This window comes from Hemiscyllium ocellatum, chromosome 8 (assembly GCF_020745735.1).
Source record: "Hemiscyllium ocellatum isolate sHemOce1 chromosome 8, sHemOce1.pat.X.cur, whole genome shotgun sequence".
NCBI lineage: Eukaryota > Metazoa > Chordata > Chondrichthyes > Orectolobiformes > Hemiscylliidae > Hemiscyllium > Hemiscyllium ocellatum.
This window is the reverse complement of record NC_083408.1, coordinates 66,294,308-66,309,271: the sequence shown is the minus strand read 5'-3', so window position 1 is coordinate 66,309,271 and position 14,964 is coordinate 66,294,308. Positions and strand designations below refer to the sequence as shown.

Below are 14,964 nucleotides of genomic sequence, written 5' to 3'. Positions count from 1 at the left end.
TGGCTCACTATGCTCACCTCTGAGAACACGAAATAAATTATCAGCAAGAGAAGGCCATTCAGCCCTTAGAGTCTATTTTGCCATTTAATGAGATCAAGGTTGATCTTCTAGCTCAACACCATTTCTCCACACTATGCCCATATCGATGTTTTTAAGATGTGAAAATCTATCAATCTCAGTTATGAACATAATTAACCAGCAATTCCCCCATAGCCCAAAGGGACAGAGAATTTCAAAGATTCACCACTCTCTAACTGAAGAAATTTCCATCTCGGTCCTAAATGGGGTGCCCCTGACTCTAAGATTGTGCCCCCGGTTCTCACTTGCATTTACATTGTCATGCTCTATAAGAACTTTGCGTGTTTGAATGGAATCACCTTTTCTTCTCCTAAACTTAAGGCAATATAGGCCTAGTTGATCTTGTCTTTTCTTACAAGACTAAACCATCATCCCGGGAATTAGGTCCAGGATCCTTTGTTATACTCCCTCGATGACAAGTATATCTTTCCCTAGCTAAAGAGACCAATACCATGTACAATATGCCAGGTGTGAACTCACTAATGCTCTGTATGACCAATGTGATGATGCTGCTCCATTAACAAGGTTATTTTTCCTTAATTTTCTTTCAGGTAGGTTGTAAAAGACACAGACTCCAAAACATCTAAGTTGAAAGGTTTTAGGGCTAATTTGATTAAAGCTAACAGATACTGCCCCAAGCAAAAGGCTTTCAAGTTAAAAGAAACACGTGTACAATGAAAGGAGAGTGGCCAGTTCTCCCAGCTCAGCTTTTCTCTGGTTTGGTTTGGTTTTAGCACAGTAGTGTTCTGAAGCTGCTGCACCCAACGAAGCAGGTTCAGGCTGGTCCTCTCTCTCTGGCTTCTCTCCCGTAAGACCCTGTGTTTGTTTTTTCCTTTAGTGCCAAGGGGTGTTTATGGGGATTGTTGCAAGTATTGGGAACAGCATCATTAAGTTGGGATGATGTGTTGGGTTTTCGGATAGGTTAAGTCATTCGGTATTCTCTTTTGTTTGTGTTTCATTCAGTAATCATGCAAATAAATTCTGTTTAAAACTACATGACTTAGCCAATTTGCATCCCTCCTGGAATATTCATGTTACACCTGTTAAAAACAACTAGCAAAGTTAGCGTCTGGGCTACTCTCTTGAAATGTTTCGAGGGGTTTGGCGTGGTCCATAACAATTGCAGCAAGACATCTTCACTCCAACATTCAAATCCTCTTGTAGTAAAGATGAATATGCCATTTGTTTTCTTAATTTCTTGTTAACTTCTAACAAAGATCACCTGAGATTTTTGTGCTCCTTATCAAATTATAGAATCGACAAAGCACTGCACTTGGCCTGTTGAGACAATCTGGCTGTCTGAAAGAGTAATGTAATTAATTCCACTCTTTTCCCTGTAGTTATTCAAATTATTTTCCTGCAAATAGTAAATAACTTTCATTTTGAAAGCTGTGATTGAACCTGCCAATCCGTTCCAACTCATAACCCTCTACTGCATAAAAAAGGTTTCCCTTAAATTGCCTTTGATTACTTTACCAATTATCTTAAATCACTGTCCTTTCAACCAATCGGAGCAATTTGTCATTATCTATCAAGACTGTTCATGCATTTGAACATTTTCATCCAAACAACTCTCAGCCTTCTCTAAGAAGAATAAGCCCAGCTTTTGTATCATGTAACTGAAATCCCTCATCCATGAAACTATTTGCATAAGTCGTTCAGATTCCCTCAGTTGAGATCAATCCCGTATATATAAAGGTGCATAACAATTTCCTTGTTTACTTCATGCCTTTATTTTAATGATCAGGATCTTTTGTGCCTTTTTACCATTATTCATAAACTTGTTCTGAATTCCCCAATCAGAAGAAGTAGATTTAGAACATAGAACATAGAACATAGAAAAATACAGTGCAGTACAGGCCCTTCGGCCCTCGATGTTGCGCCGACCGAAGCCTACCTAACCTACACTAGCCCAATAACCTCCATATGCTTATCCAATGCCCGCTTAAATGACCATAAAGAGGGAGAGTCCACCACTGCTACTGGCAGGGCATTCCATGAACTCACAACCCGCTGAGTAAAGAATCTACCCCTAACATCTATCCTATACCTACCACCCCTTAATTTAAAGCTGTATCCCCTAGTAACAGCTGACTCCATACGCGGAAAAAGGTTCTCACTGTCAACCCTATCTAAACCCCTAATCATCTTGTACACCTCTATTAAATCTCCCCTAAACCTTCTTTTCTCCAATGAGAACAGCCCCAAGTGCCTCAGCCTTTCCTCATACGATCTTCCTACCATGCCAGGCAACATCCTGGTAAACCTCCTCTGCACTCGTTCCAATGTCTCCACATCCTTCCTATAGTATGGCGACCAAAACTGCACACAATACTCCAGATGAGGCCGCACCAGAGTCTTATACAACTGCAACATGACCTCAGGACTCCAGAACTCAATTCCTCTACCAATAAAGCCCAGTACACCATATGCCTTCTTCACAGCACTATTTACCTGGGTGGCAACTTTCAGAGATCTGTGTACATGGACACCAAGATCCCTCTGCTCATCCACACTACCAAGTAGCCTACCATTAGCCCAATAATCCATCTTCTTGTTACTCCTACCAAAGTGAATGACTTCACACTTAGCTACATTGAACTCCATTTGCCACCTTTCTGCCCAGCTCTGCAACTTATCTATATCCCGCTGTAACCTGCCACATTCTTCTTCGCTGTCCACAACTCCACCGAGTTTCGCGTCATCTGCAAACTTGCTCACCCAGCCTTCAAGCCCCTCCTCTAGGTCATTTATAAAAATGACAAACAGCAATGGTCCCAAAACAGATCCTGTGGAACACCGCTAGTAACTGCACTCCAAGAGGAACCTATACCATCAACTACTACCCTCTATCTCCTTCCAGCCAGCCAATTCCTAATCCAAACCTCTAATGCACCCTCAATGCCATACCTCCGTAGTTTTTGCATTAGCCTGCCATGGGGTACCTTATCGAACGCCTTGCTAAAATCCATATACACCACATCTACTGCTTTACCCTCGTCCACTTCCTTGGTCACCTTCTCAAAGAACTCAATAAGGTTTGTGAGGCACGACCTGCCCTTCACAAAACCATGCTGACTATCCTTGATCACATTATTCCTATCCAGATGTTCATAAATCCTATCCCTTACAATTCTCTCTAAGACTTTGCCCACAACAGAAGTGAGACTCACTGGCCTATAGTTACTAGGGCTATCCCTACTCCCCTTCTTGAACAAGGGGACCACATTCGCTATCCTCCAGTCTTCTGGCACTATTCCTGTAGACAACAACGACATAAAAATCAAGGCCAATGGCTCCGCTATCTCCTCCCTAGCTTCCCAGAGGATCCTAGGATAAATGCCATCAGGCCCAGGGGACATATCTATTTTCATCCTTTCCAGTATTCCCCAGACCTCTTCCCTACATACCTCAAGGCCATCCATTCTAATCGCTTGTGACTCAATATTCACATCAGCAACAGTGTCCTGTTCCCAAGTGAATACTGACAAAAAGTATTGATTTAGTGTCTCTCCAATCTCCTCCGCCTCCACACACAACTTCCCACTACTATCCTTGACTGGACCGATACCTACCCTAGTCATCCTTTTATTCCTCTCATACCTATAGAAAGCCTTTGGATTTTCCCTAATTCTACCAACCAAGGACTTTTCATGTCCCCTTCTCGCTGCTCTTAGCTCTCTCTTTAGATCTTTCCTGGCTACCTAATAACTCTCAATCGCCCCAACTGAACCTTCACGCCTCATCTTTACATAGGCCGCCCTCTTCCCTTTCACAAGGGATTCCAATTCCTTATTAATCCACGGCTCCCTCACAAGACCCTTAACTCCCTGCCTGACTGGTACATACTTATCAAGGACACCCATTAGCTGTTCCTTGAACAATCTCCACATATCATTTGTGTTCTTCCCTTGAAGCCTATTTTTCCAATCAATGCATCCTAAGTCATGCCTCACCGCATCATAATTTCCCTGTCCCCAGCTGTAACTCTTGCCCTGCAGTGCACACTTATCCCTCTCCGTCACTAGAGTAAAAGTCACCGAGTTGTGGTCACTGTCCTCGAAGTGCTCACCTACCTCCAAGTCTAACACCTGGCCTGGTTCATTACCTAGAACCAAATCCAGTATAGCCTCACCTCTTGTTGGCCTGTCTACATATTGTGTCAGGAATTTATTATACCTGTCGGCTCTGAATTGCTTTGACATTTTAAAGAGCTTGATTGGACCATTGTTTAAGCTTCTGAGGTCAAAGAAATGCAAACCACGTTTATGTTTCTTGTCTTAATCATGTAACCCTACTGTTTCTGATATAATTTGAGTGGCTGTTCACTGTATCCCCTCCAATGTCTCTTTTTAATCTTCAACGCCAAAAATTGAATATAGTATTCCTACTGTAGTCTGTTTAATGTTCTAGAGACTGACCCTACATTTCTCCATCTTTGAATTCTAACCCAGTTTGAAACAAAAGCCAACATTCTATTTGCCTTATTAATCACTTTTTGTAAGTGCCTAGCAGCTTATATCATTTTTGTTCATGGATACATAAATCTGTTTGCTCTTAAGTTTTTAGCTATTATAGTTTGTTATTTTTAATTTTCCAGCCATTTTTAAAAATCAGTTTTATTGTTTGTCCTGTTACTTCTGCTTCCACGTGTTATGGTAAGATAAAGGATGGGCAATAAATGCTGGCCCAGCCAATGACGCCACACTGCATGAACAAATGACCAAAAAGTCCAAACAGATCTTCTTCCACCTTTAACAAAATGAAACAACAGTTGCCTTGTTAAGAGTAGCTTAGTACTCCTTTGTTATTCAATACTTTTTTCAGAATGGTATCAGGCTTGCTCCCAAGTTGTTTGGTAGTTCCAACATGCACTGCACATTCAACAATGGGTCTCATATAACTATTTAATTCATAAAATACATTGTGACTCTTAAGAAGACATTGTGTGTTATGTTTACTCTTTATATGAATTTATTTTCCACTTATCTTAAAACAGTGTCCTCTGATTACCGGACAGTCATTAAAGTAAAAATAAAGCGTAAAACAACAAAAAAGATTGTAAATTATCACAGAATCCCTCCAGTGTGGAAACAGGTCTTTTGGCCCAATAAGTCCACACCCACCCTCTGAAGAGTATTCCACCCAGACCCATTCCCTTGCCCCATTACTCTACATTTACACCTGACTAACGTACCAAACCTAGACACTCTTGAACACTGTGGGCAATTTTACTTAGCTAGTTCACCTAACCTGCACATCTTTGGATTGTGGGAGGAAACCTACTCAGACATGGGGAGAATATGCAAACTCCATACAGACAGTCACCCGAGGCTGTAATTGAACCCAGGCCCCTGGCATTGTGAGGCAGCAATGTTACACTGAGCCACTGAGCCACCATTATGCTCCCCTGAATGAAAATAGTTATTCTATACCTACTCTAGCAAACCATGGTGGAGCAGAAATTCAGGATCTTAGTGACCTCGATTGTCACAGAAAGGGTTGTCCATGCAGTTGTTTGGGGCTCCAGCTTTGGCTGCAGCTGGAGAAGAGAAGGTTGGCTTTGATGGAGGTATTCAAATTCCTCAGGGGTTTTAATGGAGTAAATAGGGAACATCTTTTCTTAGTGGAAGGATCAAGAACTGGAGAGCCCAGAATTGAGGTAAATGGCAAAAAAAGCAATGGTGACATGAAGGAAGACCTTTCATGTGGTGAATGTTTAGGATCTGTAATGTGCTGCCTGTCAGTATGGTGAAAACAAATTTAAGCGAGATTCTCAAATTTAGAATATTATCTGAAAAGGAAAAATGCTCAGGTTTACAGGGAAAATGCAGAGGAATGACACCAAATGAATTGGTCCTTCAGAGAGCAAGCACGGACACAATGGACCAAATAACCCCCTTCCATAGAAAAACCATCATGATTCTTTATCCTGACATCCAGTATCCTTTGGCTGGGATAACAGGGAGCATTAGAAAATTGAAGGCTGATTTCAACTATAATTAATTATCTTTCTAAAATTGACAGAAGAAATCTATGTATTTATAGCACCATTCTGCATAGAACTGAGTATCTGAACTCAGCTTGCCTGCAACAGCACTTTGAAAAGGCAATCTAATTAATCCTATTTCCCACTGTTCTTTCCTCGTAGATCAATTAATCTTTCATTTGGCATGTATGCACTGGCTTTCAAAGCTTTCGTTTGAATCTACTTCCAACACCCTTTCAGGAAACACATTTGTGATCACCACAACTTTCAGAGTAATAGAAATTGTCCTCATCTCCTCCCATTTCTGAGGATTGTTTTACCAAATATCTTAAGTCAGTACTATCTGATTATTGATCCTTCCATCTATGAGAACAGTTTCTCCTGATCTATCAATACCAATATGGAACAGACATTCAGGACTCTAGAGGGTTTGACAGTTACAGAAAGGTTATCCATGTCTTGATTTGGGTTTCACATTTACCAGCAGCACGTGAGAGAGCTTGGTTACTGTTTCCTGGCAGAAGTAGAAAAAGACAGGGCTACAGGTAATCGAATTATAGATAGAGTCATAGAGTCTTGGAATGTATAGCACGGAAACAGACCCTGCGGTCCAACTCATCCATGCCAGCCAGATATCCCAACGCAATCCAGTCCCACCTGCCAGTACCTGGCCCATATCCCTCCAAAACCCTTCCTATTCATATACCCATCCAGATGCCTTTTAAATGTTGCAATTGTACTAGCCTCCACCACTTCCTCTGGCAGCTCATTCCATACACGTACCATCCTCTGCGTGAAGACGTTGCCTCTTAGGCCTCTCTTATGTCTTTCCCCTCTTACCCTAAACCTATGCCCTCTAGTTCTGGACTCTCACATCCTAGGGAAAAGACTTTGTCTATTTATCCTATCCACACCCCTCATAATTTTGTAAACCTCTATAAGATCACCCCTCAGCCTCCAATGCTCCAGAGAAAACAGCCCCAGCCTATTCAACCTCTCTCTACAGCTCAAATCCTCCTACCCTGGCAACATCCTTGTAAATCTTTTCTAAGCCCTTTCAAGATTCACAACATCTTTCCGATAGGAAGGAGACCAGAACTGCATGTAATATTCCAAAAGTGGCCTAACCAATGTCCTGAAAATGTGTTGCTGGTTAAAGCGCAGCAGGTCAGGCAGCATCCAAGGAACAGGAAATTCGACGTTTCGGGCACAAGCCCATTCCTGATGAAGGGTTTGTGCCCGAAACGTCGAATTTCCTGTTCCTTAGATGCTGCCTGACCTGCTGCGCTTTAACCAGCAACACATTTTCAGCTCTGATCTCCAGCATCTGCAGACCTCACTTTTTACACTAACCAATGTCCTGTATAGTCACAACATGACCTCCCAACTCCTGTACTCAATACTCTGACAAATAAAAGAAAGCATACCCAATGCCTTCTTCACTATCCTATCTACCTGTGACTTCACTTTCAAGCTATGAACCTGCACTCCAAGGTCTCTTTGTTCAGCAACACTCCCTAGGACCTTACTATTAAGTGTATAAGTCCTGCTCAGATTTGTTTTCCCAAAATGCAGCACCTCACGTTTATCTAAACTAAACTCCATCTGCCACTTCTCAGCCCACTGGCCCATCTGATCAAGATCCCATTGTAATCTGAAATAACCTTCTTCGCTGTCCACTGCACCTCCAACTTTGGTGTCATCTGCAAAATTACTAACTTTACCTCCTAGGCTCACATCCAAATCTTTTATATAAATGATGAGAAGTGGCGGACCTACCCAGCACCGATCCTTGTGGCACTCCACTAGTCACAGGCCTCTAATCCGAAAAACAACCTCCACCAGCACCCTCTGTCTTCTACCTTTGAGCCAGTTCTGTATCCAAATGGTTAGTTCTCCCTGTTTTCCATGAGATCTAACCTTGCTAACCAGTCTCCATGGGGAACCTTGTCGAATGCCTTACTGTAGTCCATATAGATCACATCCACCATTTTGCCCTATCAATCCTCTTTGTTACTTCTTCAAAAAAATTCAATCAAGTTTGTGAGATATGATTTCCCATGCACAAAGCCATGTTAACTATTCCTAATCAGGCCTTGACTTTCCAAATACATGAACATCCGTCCCTCAGGATTCCCTCCAACAACTTGCCCACCACCAATGTCAGGCTCACTGGTCTATAGTTTCCTGGCTTGTCCCCTTTTTGCTCCCCTTAATTCCCTCTTAAGTATACTCTTACTGCCTTTATACTTGTCTAAGGATTCACTCGATCTATCCTGTCTATACCTGACATATGCTTCCTTCGTTTTCTTAACCAAAACCTCAATTTCTTTAGTCATCCAGCATTCCCTATACCTACCAGCCTTCCCTTTCACCTTGACAGGAATGTACTTTCTCTGGATTCTCGTTATCTCATTTCTGAAGGCTTTCCATTTTCCAGCCATCCCTTTACCTGCAAACATCTGCGCCCAATCAGCTTTTGAAAGTTCTTGCCTAATACTGTCAAAATTGACCTTTCTCCAATTTAGAACTTCAACTTTTAGATCTAGTCTATCTTTTTCTATCACTATTTTAAAACTAATAGAATTATGGTCACTGGCCCCAGAGTGCTCCCCTACTGACACCTCAGTCACCTGCCCTGCCTTATTTCCCAAAAGTAGGTCAAGTTTTGCACCTTCCCTAGTAGGTACATCCACGTACTGAATCATAAAATTTTATTGCACACACTTAGCAAATTACTCTCCATCTAAACCCTTAACACTATGGCAGTCCCATTCTTTGTTTGGAAAATTAAAATCCCCTACCATGGCCACCCTATTATTCTTACAGATAAGTGAAATCTCCTTACAAATTTGTTTCTCAATTTCCCTCTGACTATTGGGGGTCTATAATACAATCCCAATAAGGTGATCATCCCTTTCTTATTTCTCAGTTCCACCCAAATAACTTCCCTGGATTATTTCCGGGAATATCCTCCCTCACTGCAGCTGTAATCAAAAATGACACTCCCCCTCCTCTCTTGCCTCTCTCTCGGTCTTTCCTGTAGAATTTGTATCCTGGAACATTAAGCTGCCAGTCCTGCCCATGCCTGAGACATGTTTCTGTAATTCCTAAGCTATCTCAGTTCCATGTTCCTAACCATGCCCTGAGTTCATCTGCCTTCCCTGTTAGGCCTCTTGCATTGAAATAATTGCAGTTTAATTTATCAGTCCTACCTCATTCTCTGCTTTGTCCCTGCCTGCTCTGACTATTTCACTCGCCTTTGTTCTCAACTGTACCAGTCTCAGATTGAAATCTTTCCTCACTATCTTGCTGGGTCCCACCCACCTTACTAGTTTAAATCCTCCTGAGCAGCTGTAGCAAATCTCCCTGCCAGTATACTGGTCCCCTTCCAATTTAGATGCAACTTGTCCTTCTGGTACAGCTCACTTCTACCCCAAAACAGCTTCCAATGGTCCAAAATTGAGAATCCTTCTCCTATACACCAGATCCTCAGCCATGCATTCATCTGCTCTATCCTCCTATTCCTGCCCTCACTAGCTCATAGCACTGGGGGTAATCTAGATATTACTACTCTTGAGGACCTCCTTTTTAATTCCTGCCAAACTCTCTGTAATCTCCCTTCAGAATCTCAACATTTTCCCTTGTACAATGGTTCCAATGTGTACGATGACCTCCTGCTGGCCCCTCTCCCCCTTGAAAACATTCTGCACCCTCTCTGAGGCATCCTTGATCCTGGCACTAGGGAAGCAACACACTATTCTGATTTTTCACTGCTGGCCACAGAAATGTCTGTCTGTACCTTGGACTAGAGAGTCTCCTAAGACAATCAATCGCTTGGAACCCCTCGTACCTTTCATTGCATTAGAGCGAGTCTCAATACCAGAAACTTGGCTGTTCATGTTACATTTCCCTGAGAATTCATCACCCCCTACATTTTCCAAAACAGCATGCTTGTTTGAAATGGGGATCGCCACAGAAGACTCCTGCACTATCTGCCTACTTCTCTTACCTTTCTTGGAGTTATCCCATCTGTGTGACTGTATCTGAGACATCCTCCCCTTCCTATAACTGCCATGCATCACATCCCCTTGCTCTTGTAAATTCCTCATTGCCTCTAATTGCCTCTCCAACCAATCCATTTGATCTGAGAGGATTCGCAACCAACGGTATTTATTGCAGATATAATCCTCAGTAACCCATAAACTCTCCCTAAACTCCCATATCCGACAAGAAGAGCACTCTACTAAAGGCCATTTTTTGTTTCTTTCAATCTACAGACCCAGAAAATAACACTGTCTTATTCCTCTACAAAACACTGCTCCAGGTTATATTAATACCAATGGCTTATATTTTAAGTTTAATCAAGCAACATAGCTCAATAAAACATATAATCAAGAAAGAATCCACTCTACTCACTACTGCAGACTTATTTTAAGGCCCACGTTTAAAACATCCACTTATCTGTTTCTGTGCTGTGATCTCTCCCAACAGGTTTCTCCAAGATCAGTTGTGAATTTCACTGTTTTTTAATTTTCCCAGATGCACTCTGATGTCCAGCAATACAGGAATTCAACAGCAAAGGCAGTAACTGCTAACTCTGTCAGTTGCAATGTGGGTTTCTTTCTCTCTCTCTCTCTCTCTCTCCTGCACTGACCTCATCCTGTGCCTCCTTTTTCTGTTCTTCTCCATTTTAAAAGTGCTGTTGTTTGGACTTTTTTCTCCAAATTTCCAAACAATGCAACAACATATAAAACAGTAATTGCTGCTCCTGGAATTCGAGGAAATCACCTCTAACATCCAAAACACCTCAAAAAAGGAGCAGCTGTTCCAGCCAGAAATTTTTCCCATCCTCCATCTTGGATTACCCAGATAGTGCAGAAGTTAATGGAGCCTTGAGTTAGGAGCCTTGCCTTAACAATCCAGGACAGGTCTTCAGACTCCTTTTCCAATTGCAGCTGCTACATTTTCAAAATCACTCTCCTAAGCTCCCACTTGCCATTGTCAGAGCATTTGCAGTCTGCAGCACTCTGTCTCCTTGAGGAGAAGGATCTCCTACTCCCTAAAACTATCTGAACAACCTTGCACGACCTCCTGTCGTAGCTGAGAATCTGCAAGCCTTCCAGTCACATCATCAAGTTCAAATACATCCTACTGCTACCTAAAGGCACAGTACACTGTGACATTTTCCCAATGACACCATGTGGTCTTTGCCTCTACCAGTCTGTGGTACGAGTAAGAACTGATTGGCTATTTCATGTTGTCTTTGCATTGTTTTGGGTCTATCTAGTGATTAACAGGAGACGATTCACTACTGCAGAACATCTATAAAAGAGGTACTTCTCTTAAAAAAAGCATTGCAATGTAACAATAATTTACCAAAGATCCTTATAGAGCACTTTTCAAATCCACAACCACTTACATCTAGAAAGACAATGACAGCAGGTATTTGGAAACACCACCACCTGCAAGTTCTCCTCCTAGACATTCACCACCCTGATTTAGAAATATACCACTGTTTCTTCACAGTTGTTGGGTCAAAATCTTGAAATTCCCTCCATTGTGGGTCAACCCAAAGCAAGTGGACTGCAGCAATTCGAGAAGGCAACTCACCACCACCTTCTCAAGGGCAAATAGGGATGGACCATCAATGCTGACCAAGCAGCAACACTCAAGTCCCACAAATGAATAAAAATAATAATTAAAACTCTATCTGATACAAATGATTACTAAGCTCTGAGGGAGCTGGTACAGATGCATTTGTTCCCTCCAAAAGCTAGAAACCTTTTCTCTCCACTCACAGACTGTAGAACGGATGGAATCAATGTAACATGATCATTAATCCCTTCAGAACCATTATCTTATATAACATAAATCTCCCCTTTAAGAAGTGCAGACTGCCTTTACGTGGTATCAACTCATTCTGTTTTCCTACCCGCAGTTCCACTCAAACTGACTGCACTGCTACTAACCAGCATAGAGAGTGCCGGCTGTGTGTCAGTCTCATTATAATGGACAAACACAATTTCACAAACATTAACTGGAGCATTTAAACAGTATTCAAATAGTCACAGTGTAATCTACAAATGATAAATCAGGACACTTTTACATGTGCTCTATCAGTCTTTTATTTTGATTGTGTTAGAATACAACTGAATGCAGTAACAACAATCAAAAGGAAAAAAATGTTCTTTTTAACCAAAGGCCATATCATTAAATAAATAATAAAAAACCCAATGCAAGGACCTTTACAAAAACTTTATTTGACATTAACACCCATTCCCATGTAATTTTATAAAGTTTAAATTGCAATGATGTTAGTTTTAATAATTTATTGTGTCATACTTATATTGTATACCATAGATCTTTGCTTCAAAAAGTAATACTGTCATAATAGCATACTATTTCACACAACTAAATTATATTCACAGAATATACATCTTCGTGCATTTTAAAACTTAGCTGCTTTTAAGCTAAAGGAATTGAAATTGTTCCGTTTGCTCTACTTCTGCTCCGAGTGTGGACACTAGACTCTGTGGTGTCTTCTGTCTGATCTTCATTCTTCTTCTCCTTTAATCTGTTAATAAACCTTAAAGTTATTTCATCCCATTCTTCAGGAAGAAGCATGAGCAGGAAGCCAATGCATATGATAGTAGTGGCAGTCAATCTCACCATACTAAATATCACTTCGTGCTTCATAAGGTCGACAGCTGTGTAAAAAAAGATAACTCATTATCAATAATGCAAATTAAACAGTCTGCCCTGGAACTTTATATAATTACAGAAAACCATATGCAATTTAACAATTATTCAGAGAAGCCTCAAAGTTAGCCCTTGAATTATCCCATTGTTTCTGTCTATCCTAATTAAAAGTATGAAATTTTACACCTAACATGTTTCAACTTGTCACCTGAACAAAACCAGGCTGAAGAATCAGATGTGCTGTGTTATAAAGTTGCAGAATTCTGGAAATCACCATAGCTGGTTTTACCATTTTACCCTTTACTAGTAAAATGGGGATTACCTTAAAGCAGTAATTTTGTGAATACATCCTAAAGGTTGAAAATTCATGCCTGCAATCCCAACAGTTGATCATTAATGTTTTTTTTCAAGTATCATGAACAATAAATGCCTAATTGCCTGGTAGATGCAGCCAGAGGTATGCTTCTCTGATACCATGGCAAACCTAAATGAAACTAAATGTGCCTGCGGAAGAAAAGAACAAACCAGCAGTTTTATTGTATTTTTCACATCTTCAGAACTTCCAAAAGTGGTTTGCATCCAATTCATTCCCAGTTCTTCTTTGAAATAGTGCCTTTAGATCACTATCCACCTGAGCAGGCCAATGGAGCCTTTGTTTACTGTGTCATCCACAAGACAGCACCTCAAACAATATAAAGCTCCCTCAAGCACTAAACTGGAGTGTCAGCCTTGATTTTTAACCTCCAGCCCATGAATGGGATTTGAACCCAGAACTTTGTGCTTCAGAAACAACCAATCCACAGCTGATACAATGTAAACAATGAATTGCCAGGGGCATTGAGAATTATTACACCATAACTCACAATGGATCTAAGGATAAACCTAGAAGATGAAGGTTATGTTGCAGTGGTGTATTAGATGTTCCAAAATGTACTTGATAAAGTGACACAGAACAGGCTTCACAGCAAATCTAAAGCTTGTAGAATAAAAAAGCAACAGTGGGAGAGTGGCTATAAAATTGAATGAATGATAAGAAACAGAGGGTAGTGGTGGATGATTGTTTCTTAGACTCGAGAATGGTCTACAGTACGGTTCTTCAGGGATTGGTCATAGAATTACCGCTCTGTTTGATGCATATTAAAGTCCTTAGACACTTAAATACAGGCACATTTTCAAAACTTACACTTGATATCAAGTTTCAATATTGGAGTAAGGAGGATAGTAACTTCAACAAGATATAGACAGGATGGTTGATTGTGTAGACAAATAGCAGATTAATGTTAATGCAGAGATTAGTCAAGTGATTTTTTTGGTGGGAAGAACCAGGAGAAGTAATAAAAAAGAAAGGGTCTAATTCAAAATGGGGATGCAAGAACAGAAAGGCTAGGGGGTGTATGTGCACAAATCAGTGAAAATGGTGAAGCAGTTTGAGAAAGTGATTGAAACCCCTTTTTTATGGTAACCTGAGCTTTACAAATAACCACATTGAGTACAATAGCAAGGACGTTATAATGAATCTCTGTAAATATTAGCTTGGCCTCAACTGGATTGTTGTATCCAATTCTGGACACCATGTTTTTGGAAGGAAGTGAAGGATTCATGTAGAAAATATTGGTGAAACTGGTTACAGAAATGATGGCCTTCAGTAACATGGCCAGATGGGAAAAAGCTGGGGCCATTCTACTTCACGAAGATTGAGGGGGGAATCTGATAAAATTTTTCAAAACCATGAAGGAGCTTGAGCAGGTATTGAAGAACTGGCTTCATTAGCAAGAAGGCCAAAAACCAGTGGTCATTGATGTGAGGTAAATGGCAAAAGAACTCATATTGACATGTGAAAGCAGGCTTTTTTAATGCAGTGTATGTTTAGGATGTAGCATGCACTGCCTGAGAATGTGGTGGAGTTAGCTCTGATTGGAAAGGGAATTAGATAAGTGCATGGTGACAAAAAACGTCCAAGGCTCCTGGAAAGGACTAGGGAGAGAAACAAACTAATTTATTCTTGAAAATAGCTAGAACACACATGATGGGTTGCATAGCCTCCTTTTGTATATAACTATTCAATGATTCTAAACATAAATGCTGAGAATTTTTGAACTGAGTCAATCGTAACAGATTGTCACAAGCTTTATAATAGGTAGTTGAAGGAATATAAGCTTGATGCCAGAAGTATCAATGAAAGGAGACATTTTACA

The 14,964-nt window shown here is 40.9% G+C and overlaps 1 protein-coding gene across 2 annotated transcripts in view; it reads right to left on the bottom strand.

Annotated features, from left to right (window-relative positions):
• Window positions 1-12,535: 12,535 nt before the first annotated feature.
• slc35f4 (solute carrier family 35 member F4) overlaps window positions 12,536-14,964 on the bottom strand; it is a 198,615-nt gene continuing 196,186 nt past the window's right edge. For both annotated transcript variants that reach the window (XM_060828418.1, XM_060828417.1), the window contains one exon: window positions 12,536-12,777. In XM_060828418.1, coding sequence (XP_060684401.1) covers window positions 12,536-12,777 — 242 coding nt within the window. The remainder of the gene's footprint in view (window positions 12,778-14,964) is intronic.